Below are 19,907 nucleotides of genomic sequence, written 5' to 3'. Positions count from 1 at the left end.
CAGTGGTGTCAGCCACAGCAAATACAGAGCTGGGGCATCTGAAGTGCCCTTTTCCTCCCACCTCAGGTCCTTGATGATGTGGGTGCAGTTCTGCTTGGGCAGAGAGAAAGAACCGGCAGGATCCCCTCATCGCCCCACGCCTAAGCCTCTCTGTAGGTGAGGGCATGTGGGCAGAGGAAGAAAGGGGACCAACACCACATCTCCCTCAGTAAGGGTGGAGGGGCCCAGAGGGCAGGCTGGGAGGAGGCTGGAGGGAGTGGGCCCTGAGCTGGGCACTTATCTGGTTGCAGACCTCTGCCTATGCTACGTCTGACACTCACAGATGACCTGGGCCACTGTCATCATGGGGCCAGATGGGGATGATCCTGAGCAACGGCGACAACCTGTGGGGTAGGGGCAGGAATGGGGAGGAGAGGGAGACTGGCAGTTCAGACCTGGTATATACCTGGAGCCTTGAGGAGGGGGATGAAGACAGAAGGGGATCCTGGGCAAAAGACTGTAGATGGCAAGACTGTAGTGGAAGGAGATAATGATGAGAGGGGAAATACTTCTCAGAGCTGAAGGGTGGCAGAGGACAGGGCAATCAGGTCATAGTGGAATGCGGAAGAGAGATTGAAGGAGACTGAGAAACTCAGAGCTGGACAGGGGTGGGGAAGTGAGGGACCAGGAGGCTGTAAATGGGCCTGTTTTCTCCCTAAAGATGCCGAGGAGGCAGGTGCTGCTATCCCCTTCCCCAACCTCCTGGACTTAGCCTTACCAGGGTCAGAAGGAATGTCCTAAAGGAGAAACAAGGCACTGGACCACAGCTAGAAACCCTCTGGGAACCCCCCTCCCTCAACCCGAGTCTCGGGGTGGGATCAGCTTTCTTATGCTCCAGGGCTCCGACTTAAAGGGGAAGCCTGAGGCACTATGGCACCTGACCTCACCCCAGCCCCACCTTGCTGCATGATCTCCACGATCTGCACCACCTTGTCCATGTGTTTCCGAGCGGCAATCAGCCCTTGCAGCATCAGCATCTTATAGTAGTTGAACATGTCGCCATCCAGGCCGCCCATCACCTGGAAAGGGAAGAGAGCGTTGTGTGCACAAGGGGTCTTACACCGGGGATGGTCCCTGTCCTGACTGGCCTAGCAGAACTCCTCCTCCTCTTGGGGCCCTGTTATTTCCCCCTTCCTTATTGGGCAGGAAGCTCCCAGGATCTCCTTGCCTCACCCCTAATTACTGCCTGTTCTGTTCATCCCTAATTTGCAGGGAGCCCATCAGCTCCCCCTCCCACGACAGAGAAAGAATACAATGACCCCAGAGGCACCTCTCCTTCTTGACTCACATCCACAAACTCTGTGGTCAGCTTAAAGGCTGACGTCTCAAAGCCCAGATTTCGGGGTGAGCTGGAGAGGATGAAGCCAAAGTCGATGTGGATGATGTGGCCTTCTGCGTCCAAAAGGATATTCCCATTGTGTCTGAGGAGGGGGAATAGAGGAGAGGAAGAGGCAGTAGTCAGTCTGACTGAGGCTGGAACCTTAAACAGCAATACTGGCCACATGACACCAGGCAGGGGGGGTCCCCTGCCATGTTTCCTGCTGCCAGTAACTCCAATCTCCTGTCCAGTTTCCTAGGACCTAAAGCTATCAGTGGAAAGGAAATCAGAAAAGAAAACTGCTAACAAAGGCTATGGGGTCTGAAATTGCTATTAATAATTTAATAAAAATAGTTTAAGATTCTCCCAATTTCCCAGAAATTGCACTTCTGGCACCCAAACTATCCCAATCTAGTAGAGAATCCAGAAGCAAGGAAAGAGGGCCTCTGCGGCTCCAGCCAGCTGTCACAGAGGCCAAGTGCTCTACTCAGGGGAGGCTCCATTCAGAGCCTGTTTACCTGTGGGTTATTTGTAACTCTTGTCAGCCCACTGCAGATCAGAGGCCTCACCAGAAGGGAACAACAACAGAGGCAAGCAGGCTGAGTGGAGCTGAAATGTAAAATAGCATGGGGGCTTCAAGGGGTAAGTTTTAAATCACTTATGTAAAAAAGTCTCAGGAGGCAGTACTACAGGGCAGCTGTAGAAGAGTTAAAGGGAGATAAATCCCAGGTCTTTGTGATTCCCACATGAATGGCCAGTAGCAGAAGGAACAATTAACATGCTAAGCATGTGAGGCCTGGTCTATTCAGCATAACTGGCCTCCTCAGTGTCAATAGAGGCTTTGTTAGGCTAAGAGCTCATGGTCTGAGGGCCACCTTCTCTGGGGTTGGTTTGGCCAAAAGAGGAGGGACAAAAGGAGAACCTAGTCCCACCTGAGTTCTTCCCAGCTCAGGGAAAACACTAAAGATTTAGCAATCCAGGCACAACCTTGTGAGCCAGAGTGGTTCTAGGAGTTGTCATGGTTCACCTCACATTTTACAGGTGAAGAAACAGAGGCCCTGAGAGAGGAAGTGATTTACTCGCCCAAGGGCCCATAGCCTCTCTTCACTACCAGAGTTAGCTCCAGCTGGAAAGCTGCTTAGGACTACTTTTGAAGCAGTTAAAGAGATCCTAAAACCTGACTCCAGTAAGGGGCCTCTTTCATTGTTGCCACTTCTTTCCAGTGGTTGATTCCATTCATGGCTCGACTATATCTATTCTTTTTTGAGGTACTATGAACGACGTATCAGCTACCTGCCTTCCTCTATCCCTCCTTTTTTAGAGGATGGACTCTCATTTTCCAAACATACTAATTTCCTAAAGGAAAGCCCTGGGGCCTGACTAGTGCCAGCTTCCCTGCCACCCATTTACTCAATCCCAGGGCTGAGCTCTAGGCTCCCTGGGCCCTGAGTTCAAAATCTTGACACTTTGAGATAGTCTGAAGCTTGCAGTCAAATTCCTTATAAATAATTACATTCTCGGCCGGGCGCGGTGGCTCACGCCTGTAATCCCAGCACTTTGGGAGGCTGAGGCAGGAGGATCACCTGAGGTTAGGAGTTTGAGACCAGCCTGGCCAACATGGTGAAACCCCGTCTCTACTAAAAATACAAAAATTAGCTGGGCGTGGTGGCACATGCCTGTAATCCCAGCTAATCAGGAGGCTGAGGTGGGAGAATCGCTTGAACTCTGGGAGGCAGAGGTTACAGTGAGCCGAGATCACGCCACTGCACTCCAGCCTGGGCAACAGAGCAAGACTCTGTCTCGCAAAAAAAAAAAAAAAAAATTACATTCTCCTACAGCTCTCAAATGCAGAGCCTGGGTCCATTTGTAGGGCTGGCAGGGTGGAATGAGCACAGGGTCTAAAAGCTACCTGACTGTTATTTCCCTCATGAGGAAACACGTGTCTGACAGGGTTTTCATCTGGTTTAAATATAAGAATGTCAGGCCATGGCAGAACTTAATAGATGCTAGATTTCTTTTTTTTTTTTTTTTTTTTGAGATGAAGTCTCACTCTGTCACCCAGGCTGGTGTGCAGTGGTGTGATCTTGGATCACTGCAACCTCCGCCTCCTGGGTTCAAGTGATTCTCCTGCCTCAGCCTCCCAAGTAGCTGGGAATACAGGCGCCTGCCACCACACCTGGCTAATTTTTTATTTTTAGTAGAGATGGGGTTTCACCGTGTTGGTCATGCTGGTCTCGAACTCCTGACCTCAGGCGATTTGCCCACCTCGGCCTCCTAAAGTACTGGGATTACAGGCGTGAGCCACCACACCCAGCCTAAGACTAATTTTTTTTTTTTTTTTTGAGATGGAGTCTCGGTGTCACCCAGGCTAGTGTGCAGTGGCGTGATCTCATCTCACTGCAACCTCCACCTCCCAGGTTCCAGCAATTGTCCTGCCTCAGCCTCCTGGGTGGCTGGGATTACAGGCATGCGCCACCATGCCTGGCGAATTTCTGGTATTTTTAGTAGATATGGGGTTTTGCCATGTTGGTCAGGCTGGTCCCTCAGGTGATTCACCTGCCTCAGGCTCCCAAAGTGTTGGGATTACAGGCGTGAGCCACTGCATCCGGCCTAGATGCTACATTTCTAATAAGCTGCTCTGTTAGCTAGCTAGCTAGTTGTTTTGTTTTGTTTAGACAGGGTCTCACTCTGTTGCCCTTAACCTCCTGCTCAAGTGATCCTCCCACCTCAGCCTCCAAAGTAGCTGGGACCACAGCTGTATACCACCATGCTCGGCTAATTGTTGTTTATTTTTTGTAGAGACGAGATCTCACTGTGTTGCCTAGGCTAGTCTCGAGCTCCTGGGCTCAAGCGATCCTCCTGCCTCGGCCTTGTTAGCTAGATTTTTTTTTTTTTTTTTTTGAGACTCGCCCTGTTGCCCAGACTGAAGTACTGTGGCATGATCTTGGCTCACTGCAATCTCTGCCTCCTGGGTTCAAGCAATTTTCCTGCCTTACCTCCTGAGTAGCTGGGATTACAGGTGTGCATCACCAAGCCCAGCTAATATATGTATGTATGTGTATGTATATATATATCATTTTTTTTCTTTTCTTGAGTTGGAGTTTCACCCTTGTCACCCAGCCTGGAGTGCAATGGTGCCATCTTGGCCCACTGCAACCTCTGCCTCCTGGGTTCAAGCGATTCTCCTGCTCAGCCTCCCAAGTAGCTGGGATTACAGGCGCCTGCCACCATGCCCAGCTAATTTTTTTTTTTTTGTATTTTAGTAGAGATGGGGTTTCACCATGTTGGCCATGCTGGTCTCAAACTCCTGACCTCACGTGATCCGCCCACCTCAGCCTCCCAACGTGCTGGGATTATAGGCATGAGCTACCACACCCAGCCATTGTTAGCTAGATCTTAATGGGCCACCATGTTACTGGAAGCCCCAGCAGCACTGGCCACTGCATTTCCACCTTTCCAGGACAGCTGCCCTGTGCTGAGGGTCTAGAGATGGAACTCATAGGAGCATTCAGGGAAGAGACCCTGGGTCACTGTTGGGAGATACTCTTAGAAGGCAGGGCCTAGATGGTGTAATTATCTTTGTACATTATGTACCTCACCTATATGTGTAGTTAGTTTTCATCAAGGTCATGTGATATTGAAAAAAAATGACAGCTCTGGGCAAAACAACAGATACTTAAAAGCTGTGGAAATCATATGCTGGAATAAGAAGTGAGGAGAGTTCATGGCTGAGAGTTTCCACTTCATCTCCATCATGTTTCTCCTTTCTGCTCTCAGTCATTAACCACTACCCTCAGTGCCGGGCCCTATTATCTCTCGCTTTGTTGCTAAACACCCAATTACATCCACCTTCACCCACAGTGCCACAGGGCATTTACTCAACACAGACTGGATCATGTCATTCCTCTGCCTGCAAAATAAAACACCCAAGCTTCACAATGAAGGCCCTTCTTCAACTGGCCTCAATTTACCTGCCTGATGGTACCACCTCCTACTCCACTGCCATGCAGTGCAGTCTGTGCTTTAATCACATTCAATTATTTCTTCTAGCTGGGATGTACCTCCCCTGCAGCTTCCTCTGTCATCATTCTCCCTTGTCCTTGAAGACCCTGCTCACTCAAACCCTTAGTCCTCCCATAAATCCTTCATTTCTTTGCCCTTTTACCCTAGTTCTTATTAGTCTGCCTCCTGACTTAATGTCATGTGAACACATCTGTCTCTGGTTAAATATATATTGTTTCATTTTTCACATCTTTGCCATAGAGGGCAGTAATAAGTAATTAAGAACTACACACGGAGGGACAGAGAGAACCCTGGAGAAATGTTAGGATGAGCAGCAGAAGTCACCTACCTGTCCTTGACTTGCAGCAGGTAGCAGACCAAGCAGTACCCAGCACAACTTTGCACAAAATTGCGCTGGGCACTGAGGAATGCCTCAGTGGTGTAACTGCCATGCTCCTGTAGGAAGTAATCGAGCAAGGAGAGCTGTGACTGTTTCTTCACCTGATGGATGGACACAGCGTTGACCACTGGTTCAATCATGCCACTATCAGCCGAAATCACAAGAATCTTGTATGGCTTGATCCAAAGGGGCACTCGTTCCTGTTCCCAAATGGACTGTGAGGAGACATGGAGAATACAGGACTCTTATCTTTCTCAAAACTAGAGAAGGAGGCTAAAACTCCTCCCTTTCTCCAACCTCTCTCCTTGGTAGCATTGAATTCTAAGCCATCAAGTGAGTAAGACTCACTTATCCCAGTGAGGACCAGGGAGTTTTGAAAGGAAGTCTAGGGCCTGACAAAGTCAGGAAACTACACTCAGGTATGTGGGAAAAGGTATCACCTAAGTAGAAAGCCCAAGACAGGCAGGGAGAACAGGAAACTTCACTATCCCCTCTCAAGCAGGGTGAATGGGAGCTGTAAGTTCAAATAATAAGAAAAAAGAGGCCAGGTATGGTGGCTTATGCTTGTAATCCCAGCACTCTGGGAGACCAAGGAGGGCGGATCCCCTGAGGTCAGGAGTTCAAGACCAGCCTGGCCAACCTCAGTAGAGAGTGAAACCTCATCTCTACTAAAAATACAGAAATTAGCCAGGCGTGGTGGTGTATGCCTGTAGTCCCAGTTACTCAGGAGGCTAAGGCAGGAGAATCGCTTGAACCCAGGAGGTGGAGGTTGCAGTGAGCCAAGATTGCACCACTGCACTCCAGCCTGGGTGACAGAGCAAGACTGTCTCCGAGAAAAAAAAAAAAAAAAAAAAAAAAGGGAAAGGATTTAGGTCCAGAGAAGACTTCTCTGGAAAATGAAAATATTTATATGGTATAAAGAACAGTATTAAACAAATTCAGTGGCTTGCAGGTGACCAACCCAGGGGGATCAGAAGATCAATATTTCAGCACACTATAACCTACCTGCTACAGACCATTTGGGAAGTTTTTATGTTGTTTTTTTAAAGGGGGAGGACCAAATTATTATTATTTAAAAATTTGATTACAACCAATTGTGTTGGCATTAAAATTAGAGGCATTAAATTTGAATAATGGATATATGCCAAAAACCAGAAATTGAGTTTGGCAAAAACGGGAAAGGAAGTTTTCCGGTAATTTCAGATTAGAAATCAATTTAGAGAAATGAACCCCATGTTTACAATGATTGTGCCACAGATTTAAACTTCAGTAGTGCATTAGTAAACTGTTCACATTTAGATCTTCACCTTGAGATTTGACAGCTATTTCTTGAAAAAATCTCAGTGCCTTGTATAAATAAATTGGTCTTCCATGTGCCTTAGCACACACTTAACACTAGGAAAAGGTGGGTCACTAAACTTTGCCTCCGCAAAATTTTCTTTTTGGCTCACTTCAGTTAGAAATGCTGATTTCTTCAGCCAGGAGCGGTGGCTTACACCTGTAATCCCAGCACTTTGGGAGGTCGAGGTGGGAGGATCACCTGAGGTCGGGAGTTCGAGACCAGCCTGGCTCACAGGGAGAAACCCTATCTCTACTAAAAATACAAAATTAGCCGGGCGTGGTGGCGCATGCCTATAATCCCAGCTGCTTGAGAAGGCTGAGGCAGGAGAATCGCTTGAACCTGGGAGGCGGAGGTGAGCCGAGATCATGCCATTGCACTCCAGCCTGGGCAACAAGAGCAAAACTCCATCTCAAAAAAAAAAAAAAAAAAAAGAAATGCTGATTTCTTCAAATACATATTTTTCTTTTCTTTCTTTTTTATTATTATACTTTAGGTTTTAGGGTACATGTGCACAATGTGCAGGTTTGTTATATATGTATCCATGTGCCATGTTGGTTTGCTGCACCCCAAATGCATATTTTTCTTAGAGACAGGGTCTTGCTATGTTGCTCAGGCAGGAGTGCAGTGGCTATTCACAATCTCGATCCTGTTACTGATCAGCACAGGAGTCCTGACCTGCTCTATTTCTGACCTGGGCCAGTTCACTCCTCCCTTAGGCAACGTGATGGTCCCCTATACCCAGGAGGTCACCATATTGATGCCGAACTTAGAGCGGACACCCAGTTGGCATAGCGGACTGCAGCCCAGAACTCCTGGGCTCAAGACACCCTCCCGCCTCAGCCTCCTAACTAGCTGAGACTATAGGCTCATGCCAGGGTGCCAGGACATTTTGGAAGTTTTGATCTAAAAGGCAAACCTACCACTCTAAAGTTCAGACTTGGAACAGGGCAGGTGCAGGTCACAAAAGGGCCAAAAGAGGCCGCTGTGGCACTGTTCCTATGGCTATTCTTCCCAGGGGAAAGTCGCACTAGCTTTTCTTTACTCTGCTTTTGTTTTATACCTGGGCAGGAAGGTAGTCCCCGGCAGAATAATCTGTGTAGTCACCTCAGGTTGGCTGGAGTTGGGCTGAGTTCCCCTTTCTTTCTCTTTTTTTTTTAGACAGAGTCTTGTTCTGTCGCCCAGGCTAGATTGCAGTGGCACGATCTCAGCTCACTGCAACCTCCGCCTCCTGGGTTCAAGCGATTCTCCTGCCTCAGCCTCCCAAGTAGCTGAGATTACAGGCGCCTGTCACTGCGCCCAGCTAATTTTTGTATTTTTAGTAGAGACAGGGTTTCACCATCTTGGCCAGGCTGATCTTGAACTCCTGACTTCGTGATCCACCCGCCTCGGCCTCCCAAAGTGCTGGGATTACAGCCACTGTGCCTGGCCTCTCCTTCTCTTCTCTTACCTGCAGTTGCTTCAACACCTGAAAGGCCAGAAGCTCTTGCCGAAGGTCATCCCCACACTTGACAATGACTGATAGCAGCCGCCAATTGGGGAGATGGCCGTAGGGGGAGCCCTCTCTGATCCGCCTGTGAAGAGAGAAGTAAAGGGTGTGAAAGGCTGATGCCAGGGTGAGGACAAGAGACATGGCTTCCACAAAAAATCCCAAGCAAACACCCCATAGGGCAAGGACGCAGATGGCCTGGAAGTCTGACAGATTTTTTTGGAGGCCGATGGACAATAAAGTTGGTGCAGTGAGCACTTGCAACTGCCTCTGAGCTTTGAGAGGGGTTCAGAGACCCACACCCAACTCACCGTACTTTCTCCTGCCAGGGCTCTTTGAGAGCAACTGCAGAAGGATCTTCTGGGTCTCGTTTGAAGGCTGTCGGGGTATGAGCCAGCTGTTCCGAAAGGCGCCGGCTGGCAGGAAGAAAATACATCATTTGCTTGGAGGAGCTACCCCCAAGCCCCATGCCCAGTCTATACTGACATTTCCTGCACTGTGTCCTGGATTCTGGACACACAAAGATAGGAACCCAGGCTGAAAGGGACTCATGGAAGAAAACATAACCAATGACACCTTTTTGCTAACTTAGTGATTGTAATCATGTTAAAATTAAGATTACCAGGCCCTCCATATTCCTCTACCAAGGCTGATTCAGAATGGGTATGTCTCTAGAATTTGCATTTTTCTTTTTTTTTTTTTTTTTTGAGATAGAGTCTCGCTCTGTCTCCCAGGCTGGAGTGTGGTGGCAAGATCTCGGCTCACTGCAAGCTCCGCCTCCTGGGTCCATGCCATTCTCCTACCTCAGCCTCCTGAGTAGCTGGGACTATAGGCGCCCACCACCACGCCCAGTTAATTTTTTTTTTTTTGTATTTTTTTAGTAGAGATGGGGTTTCACTGTGTTAGCCAGGATGGTCTCGATCTCCTGACCTTGTGATCCACCCGCCTCGGCCTCCCAAAGTGCTGGGATTACAGGCTTGAGCCACTGCGCCTGGCATGGAATCTGCATTTTCAACAAGTCCTCCTTCCTCCCCCTGGATTCTGACACAGTCACTTTCAGACCCCACTTTGAGACACACTGCTCAAACCCCTTCTTCTGGTGCTTTCTTGTTTTTTTTTTTCTTTTTTCGAGACGGAGTCTTGTTCTGTCGCCCAGGCTGGAGTGCAGTGGCGTGATCTCGGCTCACTGCAAGCTCCGCCTCCCGGGTTCACATCATTCTCCTGCCTCAGCCTCCCGAGTAGCTGGGACTACAGGCATCCGCCACCATGCCCAGTTAATTTTTTTGTATTTTTAATAGAGACGGAGTTTCACCATGTTAGCCAGGATGGTCTAGATCTCCTGACCTCGTGATCTGCCCACCTCGGCCTCCCAAAGTGATGGGGTTACAGGTGTGAGCCACTGTGCCCGGCCCCTCTGGTGCTTTCATCCCTTTGGAGTCCTTTTAAAATTTAATTTCCTTCTTTGGTAGCCCAGGTAATTTCTCAACCTACACCTTCATTGCCTCAAGTTTGGTGGCCCCAAACAAGGACAGAATGAAAGAGGAGGGAAAGACACAGGCCAACAATAGATGATTGAGATGGAGAGGAAGGTAACAAAGAGATGGGAAGTTCCTGAAAGAGGGATGAAAAATGAGGGGCAATGTGATCTGGCCATACCGGATGTCCCCTGCTGCAATGAACACAGGCTCCTTGCTCTCCTGGCTGGTGATGCTGTCCACAGAGAACTGGGAGATGTTGTCACAGCTGTTGGTATGCACTTCGGGGAGCTGGAGAAAGCAGGGGAGTGCTGGTCGGAAGTGCTAAAGTATAGGTCTCCCGTCTTTCCCCTCCTGCTTGCTTGCCATCACTGCAGCATGCTCATCCCTCTCTTTCAAACTCTGCTTACACACCATGTTGGTTACTGGGACCCCAGGCTGCCCAGAGCAGCATTTCTCAACATGTGAACTACCTGCAGGAGAATTACCCAGAATGCAGATTCCCAGGCCCTACCATCAATCTGAATTAGAATTACTGGGAATGGGATCTGAAAGTCTGAATTTTTAACAAGTTCTCCAGAAGACTTCCAATGCACTAAAGTTTGCAAACCACTGCCATGACCATCACAGGAGCTCAAAATTTCAGCCTCACTGACAGTCCCCCAAGGATAGGGATGCGTTCTCCCCTAGGGTCCAAAGCAGACCCTCTGCAGACTAGCTTCTGACAGTTTCTTCAATCTAAGTCATTCAATCTTATCTTCTCATCTCTCTCCAAATACAGAATATTCTACCAGACCCCAAGGCCCATGTCAAGTTTCTTCTCTCCTTTATACTAGAGCATTTCTTCTCAACTCCATTTGTCACCTAGTACACACTGCTTTATTGTATATCTAAATTTTTTTTTCTTGTCTAATTTCTCCAACTGGACTATAAGCTCAAAGACAGAGATTCTGTCTTTTGGCAAAGTGAAACCTGGCTGTTTTTTTTTGTTTTAGACGGAATTTTGTTCCTGTTGCCCAAGCTGGAGTGCAATGGTGTGATCTCGGCTCACTGCGACCTCCGCCTCCCAGGTTCAAAGGATTCTCCTGCCTCAGCCTTCTGAGTAGCTGGGATTACAGGTGCGCGCCACCATGCCTGGCTAATTTTTTGTATTTTTAGTAGGAACGGGGTTTCACCATGTTAGCCAGGCTGGTCTTGAACTCCTGACCTCAGGTGATCCGCCCAACTCAGCCTCCCAAAGTGCTGGGATTGCAGGCGTGAGCCACCACACCCGGCCCTGGCTGTGTTTTTGTTTTGTTTTATTTTAAGACAGGGTCTCATTCTGTCGCCCAGGCTGGAGTGCAGTGCTGTGATCTCAGCTCCCTGCAGCCTCCGCCTCCCAGGTTCAAGTGATTCTTGTGCTTCAAGAATCACTCGCCTCCCGAGTAGCTGGGATTACAGGCATGCTCTACCACACCTGGCTTTTTTTTTTTTTTCTTTTGAGACGGAATTTTGCTTGTCACCCAGGCTGAAGTGCAGTGGCGTGATCTTGGTTCACTGCAACCTCCGCCTCCCGGGTTCAAGCAATTCTACTGCCTCAGCCTCCCGATTAGCTGGGATTACAGGCACATGCCACCATGCCCAGCTAATTTTTGTATTTTTAGTGGAGACGGGGTTTCACCATGTTGGCCAGGCTGGCCTCGAACTCCTGACCTCAGGTGATCTGCTCGCCTTGTCTTTCCAAAGTGCTGGGATTACAGGCGTGTACCACCTCACCCGGCGTAATTTTTCTAGTTTTAGTAGAGATGGAGTTTCACCTTGTTGGCTAGGCTGGTCTCGAAATCGTGACTTCAAGCAATCCATCAACCTCGGCCTCCCAAAGTATTGGGATTACAGGTGTGAGCCACTGCGTCTGGCCAGCTGTGTTAATAGCTCTACATAAAATTCTGCTCTGGCTCTTCATGCCCCAGAATAAAGTTCAAGTTTCTTTCCCCAGCTTACAGGGTCCTTCCTATAGTCTGGTCCATGCCCACATATCCAGTCTTATTCTTCACCCCTTCTTACCTCACACCTGCACATCACAGCCAGACACTAAATTTCTTTCAATTCCTATAATGGCCCAAGCTCCCTCTTGTCTTCTGGCCTTTGCACACAGTGTTCCCTCTGTCCAGCACTCTTTGTCCAGCTAATTCCTACTCATGCTTCCAGCCTCAGCTGAGAGATTACTTCCTCCAGGAAATCTCTTGTGATGCCCGCCCCAAGTCTGTTGCTCCTATAATGTCCTATCCTTTCCCCCATGACTTGACTCTCACCACACTACAACTACTTGCTTACTGGCCTTGTTCTCTTTCCAGTTAGGTCATAAATCCCTTGTAGGCAGGGGCCAAGTCTTGTTCACTAGCACACAGCACTCAGGTCTGGCACATAGAAGGCCCTCAATAAATATTTCTTGAATGAATTAATGTATGACTTCTCATCCTCTGCTATTCTATGACAACTTTATATAGGTGTTCAATAAATATTTTCATTAAATTTCCCTCACTCCCCTTGGCCTAGAAGTTCCTCTTTACATTTAAATCTGAATTCCTTCACCTGGAAAACGAGCTCCTGAATCTATTCCAGACTAGAGTTGTTCAGAGCTTTCCCCCTCTTACCCCTCACTACCTTCACCACTCATTTGGGTACTTGCCTTACCCTGCCTTGGGATATGCTGTCTTGTTTCCAATATAGTGAAAGCTCCTGGAGAAAGCTCCTGTGACCCAGCATTACCTCCTTGAAGCTTCCTCACCTCCACTTGCAGCTCGCCTATGTCATCCACTGACCAGGCCTCATCATCGTTGTCATAGTTGGGCACAGTGCTGAAGCTGCCAGCTCGCTGCTCATGGGTAATACCACATTCGGGCAAGTTCTCTACGGACCTCGTACTCCGAATTCGGTTCTCGGGGATCCGGGCAGGAACACTGGTGGTGTCAAAGTTTTCACATTCAAGGACTTCCACATAAATCAGGTAAGGAGCCTGGGGGAAGAGTGAGACAGTATTTGCAACTTACTTCCACCACTAACCCCCAAATCTCAACTCTGTTAGCAAGGTTCTTCCTGCTGTCCTTTCTCCTAGCTCCAGCCTTCATCCAATAGTCCTCTGAAATTATGAACACTGTATTTAGGGCAGATACTTGTCCTATGATCACCTATGTAAAGAATTTGGGTGAGAGAATGCATAAGTCTTCAAAATGTTTCAACTGAGCTCCAAAATGTACAGATGATGCACTTGGACCAAACCACTCTAGACTATCAATTACAGGCTCTAAGGGAGGCCTAGATGCCTCTGTGGGCTTGTCCTGATGACAGGGCCCAGGGAGCTACAGTGGACAAAAAGACTGGGACAAAGCTGGGCACTGTCCCAAGGAGCGTCCCAAACTTCAATATTTCCTTTGAAAGAAGAATATGGGCTGGGCGCGGTGGCTCACGCCTGTAATCCCAGCACTTTGGGGGGCCGAGGCGGGTGGATCATGAGGTCAGGAGTTCAAGACCAGCCTGGCCAAGATGGTGAAACCCCGTCTCTACTAAAACTACAAAAATTAGCTGGGTGCAGTGGCAGGTGCCTGTAATCCCAGCTACTCGGGAGGCTAAGGCAGGAGAATCGCTTGAACCTGGGCGGCAGAGGTTGCAGTAAGCCAAGATTGTGCCACTGCACTCCAACCTCGGCGATAGAGTGAGACTCCATCTCAAAAAAAAAAAAAAAAAAAAAAAGAAGAATCTGAACCACGAATACTCATTCCAGTCAGCACACAAATTCAGCTAACTCTCTCCAGTGTGAATTGGGCATCCTTCTCTCCTTCTGTCTGCTCATTCTTATCAGAAAAGGTCTTATAAACAAAATATTTCTCTGTCCTTATGGTTGCTGTATCTGGAAAGCCCAAGAGTTATAGAAGGGCTGGAGAAAAGCTACCAAAATGACCATAAGGTGGGGTGAAGAGCAATTCTCCAAAGATACAGCAAGAAGGAAGCTAAAAAGATTAGGTTTCTTTGGTCCAGAAAAACAAAGCCCAAAAAGGGATATAGGGGGGCTCTCAAAATCACAATCGCACTGAGACAGTGCCGTGGTTGACATATGCATCATGAACTATGAAGGGAGTCTATCTAGGATGTTGGTGGGGGCATCACTGGTCATACACACAAACCCTGAACAACCATGGGTGAAGAGTCACGTCCAGGGTAGGGGTTTGGGCCAGAACCCATCTACCTTGTCCTTGGAGTTGAGGACAACAGCCTGTGTGTGGGGTACACGGACCACGTGGTGGTCAAAGCCAGCAGTGGGCAGCCAGACTCGGGCAGGGAGCTTATGGTTGAGCAGGGAGAGCTCTGAGATCAGCCTCTGTGTTTTCTGCTCTTTGGTGGGGAGCGTGGCCAGCCGCTTGCCGATTGCCATCAGGGACTTGATGAATTCTCTCTCAGGAGCCAGTCGAACAGGCTACAGGGGTTTGGGGTAAGAAAAAAGATGGTGAAGAAACCATAGAATAGAATGGCCTACCCACTCGGTCACTCCTGGCCATGCAGGCCGGGGATCCCAGTATCTGGAGAACTCCAGGAAAAGAGCTGCTTTTTAGTCTTAGTAGGAGCTTCCACCCACCCTTCACAATTTGAATTGAGAATAGCCAGCACATTCCTTCCCTATAGGCTATCCCTTGAGGGTAAGGGAGGCCATGAGTCCAGGTAACTGGGATGCACTCCTCTTCTCTTGGACTTGGGTTCCTTAAGGACTGTACCAAGGCTTCAGAGTGAGCAGGGGGACAACATCTGGATAGGTTAGCCAGGGCCACAGAGAGAAGAGCTGCTTACAGAATTGTTTCACCCTTTTCAAGAACAGGGTTGTCCTTCTCCCCATCTGGATCCCTGGGCTAGATCTCTGCCGAGGGGCTCTGCCAAGTCCCGCAAGGCTAGAGAAGGGAGCCCCACATCAACATTTCCACTTTCAGAGGGAAGATGCTCGTCATTCAAATTACTTCTGTTGATTTCCATGGTATCCCCCTGTCTGTGTCCCACAATCTCTTGCAAGGCGTCAATGCACATGCAGGGGATGGAAAGAGGATGAGCCGATGAGCAGACTTTGCATTAATCAAGGAGAAAGAAAAAGCAGATTGAAGGAGGTAGGTGGATGGAGAAAGCAACAGCTCCTTTTAGCCCTTGATGATGGCCCTGAAGGCCTGTCTCTTAGTGACTCCTCTTTGGGTCCTCTTCCCCTACCTCTCAGTGACTAGGTTCCCCATATTAATTCCCTGCTGTGAGTTTGGCTCCTTGTGCTGGGTAATTCAGTCATCCTCAGAAAGGGCAAAGTTGGTCTTGGAATTAAGGTGCAGGTGGGGAAAAGAGGGACTCAGCTAGACATGAAGAAGGGCTCTCTTCCCAGTCTAAGCCCTTCTACCGCAAGGGGCATTTTATCAAGATAGCCACCCAACTCCCCATCCCATCTCCCCTCAGCTGGATAAGAACAATCTCTCCTCCTCTTGTAGAAACAGCATTTGACTCACTGAGCCTTTCTCTCCCTTTCCGTGTGTCTTGCTTAGTTTCCGGATTGAGAGAATTTCTATCCTTGCTCCCTCACACTCTAAAAGAGCTTCTTTTGAAAACTGGGGAGTATCAGGCCTACCTCTGCGTGTGCAACAGTGCCAGGATTCAAAGGAAAAGCTCATCCTGGCCTCTGCCTCTTGGGAGATGGTTCAGAGTGCCACATAGGGACTGAAAGAGGGTGTCTGAATCCTTCAGGAATGCTTTAGGTGACATTGTTGAAAAGAGAGAAAGAAAAGGAAAACAATGGAATTGGGTTTCTAAGGTCCCTGGAAATATCCTGGGGGTCTAATAGAGAAAGAAAATAAGAGGAAATTTGAAGACTCACTTCTTCCTTCATCTGAATCCACTCAGACGGCAACTGATCTCTGTCCCAAGGACCCTCTACCCCAACCAATTCATAATCATCTCAGATTAGAAAAGGCAGAATTCCTTCCCATTCTCAAATCAGCATTTGGGTTAGGGGCCCCTAAGTTACGTGAGCATGTTGGAAATGTGACCCCAGGCCTCAAGAGAGAGGCTCTGCCACATGGGAGGAGATAGGAGTCATGACTGAAAGGGGATTAGCACAGAACAGAGAAAACTGATTTGATAGACAAATCAAATAGAAAATATAAAAAAAATCATTCAAACTCCCAGAGGTCCTGCATTTCCTCTCACGTCTTTGCCCAGCAACAAGGTCCAAGACCCTGTGGGACCAAAGGGTCAGGGGTTAGTCCAGAGGGAAAAAGAAAGGAGAGGGGATTAAGGAACATCCTGGGCAGTGAGCTGGGAAAAGGGAAGAACTCAGACCTGGAAAAAATGTGGTTGAAGTTAAAAAAGACAACCAGTTGTGGAGAGGCAAAACTTTCCTTCAGGCCAAGTCCTATTTATTTTTGGAGTCAGCTCACCAGCACAGGGCCTAGCATTTAGAAGATTATGAATAAATATTTGATAATCTGACGGCAGAAGCCATGGGGAAAGGGTTCTGGGTGGGAGAAACAGGATCCTGGGGGTTTCTGCCAGGCAGTTTTTGGCTCCAGTCCAGGAGTGAATTCTACCTCTCTCCCAGCTGTTTGCTCCAGACACTCAGGAGCTGGGGGCTGAGCAGCACTGTACTCCAGTTGTCTCTGAGAGAAGGATCAGCTGAGCTCATCTCAGCCTGGGCTCAGGATTTCCACCACAAAGGTCAGGGGGACTCCAGAAGATCTGGAAGGTCTGGGAGGGAGGAGCTGATCTCCCAGTAAGAAAAGGGGCATTTTAACTACAGCCTTGGCCTGGGGGCTCAGAAGACCTGGGGACGGAGAGGAAATGCGGCCACTGGGGGAGCCTGCCACCCCGTCCCAGCCTGGCCCCACTTACGGAACTGAATGAATTATCAATACTCTCGGTGCTGGAGGAGAGCTCCTGGGAAAGGGCCAGAGGGCAAAGGGAGAAGGAGGGGGTGGGAAGGGAGGGGAGAGAGACAAAGGTAAAGAATTTAGCTCCAACTTGGATCGTAACTGCTTCTCTAGTGAAGTTCTACCTTTCTGCTTTAATAAAAGAAAGTCAACTCAGAAATGCTACTTGCCCAGATGCTTGACCACTTGTGGGAGATGCTGGAAGGGCAGCTAAGACTTTAAGGTCAGAAGGACTGAAGAGACAAAGCAGCCTCTACTTTTCACTTTATTCCCTTCTATTCTCAACTGAATGGATCTTCCTTATAGGCCAAAGCTCTAAAGCTGGGTCCCTAGGGCAGTAACTGCACTGCCAAGCTTCCCTGCTCTTTTTTTTTACCCACTCACATGCTCTCAACCAAATCCTTCTCCATGGGGACCACCACAGGACTGAACTTAATAAGATGCATGGCTTCCATACTGGAAACCCCATGTTCCTCCAGCTTTTTGGAAACCTCAGGGAGGAAGAAAAGGTAAACTTGCAGTGGCAGGTATACCTCTTCTCTAGCCTCATTATCACCCTGGGAAGTTGAATCCCAACCTTGAACCTGTGTGACAAAGAGCATCCTAGACCAATGAGCCCAAAATCTCTGGGCTGGATGCTGATGGGAGTGAAGGATAAATCAATCTCTTATCTACCAAACCTCCTTAGGCTTCCTATCAGGGTATCCACATGACAATCAATATATTACAATTTTTGATATAAGTTGGGGAGTTAGCTATATCCATCTAGAAAGCTGACTAGCTGGATAGCAGCTGTCCTAGTCCCAGCCCAGAGGATTTATCTAAACATCACCCCATTCCTGTGTCATACGTGTCCGTGTGCAAAACAGGGGAAAGAGATGGTGTCAAACTCTCATTCAGCAGCTCTGAGGCAACACTCACGCACAGGGCTCATCCTGGGTTCTGTCCAACATGGTCTACCAGGGCAGGGAACGGGGCAGCATGTGTGCACAAATCTAGGTTGGGGGGACGTTGAGGTGGCGGGGGGTTAGACTTAACAGACAAAGTCCTAAGAGCTCCCAGGGCAGGAGGGCAGTGGTCAGTGAGTTTCTACTCTGAAATCTGCTGAGTAGATTCAAGCATCCACTTGAACTCAATTCCATGGTTTCAGTTCTATTCTAGCTGGAGGTCCTATAGTCAGGTCCTTCCTTGAAGAATCTGGGGACTGGAGCACTTTGAGAGAAAAGCCACATTTGGAAACATGCCCCTAAGGCAACAACTCTTCCATTTTGGGTAGAAGGTGGTGGGAGAATTAAGGCAGTGAGGATGTCAGAGTCTATTATGACTTAGTGGTTCTATTTCTACCTATGAGCTGGTTGGAGAAGGAACAGCAGGCAGGATATTGGCTCCCTGAGCAACGCTCCAGCTGATTCTGTCACAGACAGGTCCTGTCTGACTCATTAACAGCCCTAGGGGAAGAGAGGTATATCATGACCTGCTCCTCTCCTCCTACTCCCTGGGCTTGAGTCACTCATACTGAGTCAGCTCCAGGGAGTAAAGATGAAGCAAGAAGCTGACATCACACTGTATCAAGCTAGAAGGCCTACTGGGGCTTCCAGTGTGACATGCGGCAGATTTCTCTGTACAAAGGTTGCAGTCCTGAAAAGACAAAGCTAATCTACTAACAGTGTCATTATGTGGGGTGGGGGAGGGTGTGATACCTAAATCACTCTCTCCTCTTAGCTCCCCCATTCTATACCAAAATATTTGCCATTTGGTTACAAATGGGAGGACAAATGCCTGAGCAGAGTTCCCCGACTAGGCTGATAACATGGCTTTGAAGGGGCAGGCTTTGAGGAGCAGTAGTGGAAAATGTGAAAAATCAGTGCAAAGCCTTCTGACTGTGGGAGAGAGTGTAAAGGATTCCTCATAGTAAGAAAGAGAACACTGTGAGAGGTGAACAAAGAACAACTCTGCAGGGAGACCATGGGCAGGAAGAGAACTGTACATGCTGCCCCTGAGCCTCTTCTTTGAGGCCTGAACTCATCCTTGGGAGCCCCTCTACTGGTGGTAGGAGCATAGTATTAAACTCCGAACCTAAAAGAAAAGCAAGAGATTGGGAGCAGAGTGTTAGGGTCTACCTAGAGATTCTCCTACAGTATCTCTGCTTAGGTCTTAGATAATTATGTGCCTCATTTTAGTAAGCTGTATACTTCCTGCTTATGGCAGAAAACAACTTTTTCAAGAGAGTCACAAACTAAACAGTTCCCTAGATACTGGGGTTTTCATTATTACTTTACACGTTCCTAGAGGGAAGGATAACATTTTATCCCCTATCCTCCACAGCCTCTAGCACATGGCTTTGCACATTTACAAGGTCAATAACTACATGTTGAGTGAATGAATGTTACATGAAAGAGAAGAAGGATGAGTAAAAGGAAAACCAATTCCTTTGGTATTTAGGGGACAAAAGCCTTGACAGACGCATCCTCAAAATGCCAAAGGGGCTGGGTCTAGTCACTCATGCCTGTAATCCCAGTGACTTGGGAGGCTGAGGCGAGAAGATGACTTGAAGCCAGGAGTTTGAGACTAGCTTCGGCAACAGAGCACGACCTCATCTTTACAAAAAAATTTTTTAAAAATTAGCCAGGTGTGGGTGGTACATAGCTGTAGCTCCAGGTACTTGGGAGGCTAAGATGGGAGGATTGCTTGAGCCCAGGAGTTAAAGGCTACAGTGAGCTATGACTGTGCCATTGAACGCCAGCCTGGGCAACAGAGCAAGACCCTGTTGCAAGAAAAAGGGCGGACGGACAGATAGACGGGTGGGCGGAAGGAAGGAAGGACGGACGGAAGGAAGGAAGGAAGGAAAAGGGTTGGGAGGGACCCCTGTGCTGAAGACTCTGATGCTTAGAAACCTAGTGATATTTATGTTTCTGTTTCTTT

General features: G+C 48.3%; 1 protein-coding gene across 7 annotated transcripts in view; it reads right to left on the bottom strand.

Moving 5' to 3' along the window:
• Window positions 1-19,907, bottom strand: part of PI4KB (phosphatidylinositol 4-kinase beta) — a 37,385-nt gene that overhangs the window by 950 nt on the left and 16,528 nt on the right. For 3 of the 7 annotated variants that reach the window (XM_032154667.2, XM_032154670.2, XM_032154668.2), the window contains 10 exons: window positions 16,948-16,992; window positions 14,285-14,512; window positions 12,830-13,057; window positions 10,244-10,353; window positions 8,899-9,003; window positions 8,549-8,672; window positions 5,709-5,974; window positions 1,328-1,460; window positions 938-1,058; window positions 321-383 (listed from right to left, as the gene is read on the bottom strand). In XM_032154667.2, coding sequence (XP_032010558.1) covers window positions 321-383; window positions 938-1,058; window positions 1,328-1,460; window positions 5,709-5,974; window positions 8,549-8,672; window positions 8,899-9,003; window positions 10,244-10,353; window positions 12,830-13,057; window positions 14,285-14,512; window positions 16,948-16,992 — 1,423 coding nt within the window. Of the gene's footprint in view, window positions 1-320; window positions 384-434; window positions 512-937; window positions 1,059-1,327; window positions 1,461-5,708; window positions 5,975-8,548; window positions 8,673-8,898; window positions 9,004-10,243; window positions 10,354-12,829; window positions 13,058-14,284; window positions 14,513-16,947; window positions 16,993-19,907 lie in introns of all 7 variants that reach the window. The other 4 variants (XM_032154675.2, XM_032154672.2, XM_032154673.2 and 1 more) reach the window with 4 other exon arrangements.

Source organism: Hylobates moloch, unplaced genomic scaffold, assembly GCF_009828535.3.
Source record: "Hylobates moloch isolate HMO894 unplaced genomic scaffold, HMol_V3 SCAFFOLD_5, whole genome shotgun sequence".
Taxonomy (NCBI): domain Eukaryota; kingdom Metazoa; phylum Chordata; class Mammalia; order Primates; family Hylobatidae; genus Hylobates; species Hylobates moloch.
Note: the sequence above shows the minus strand (reverse complement) of the source record. Positions and strands in the feature narration are given on the sequence as shown.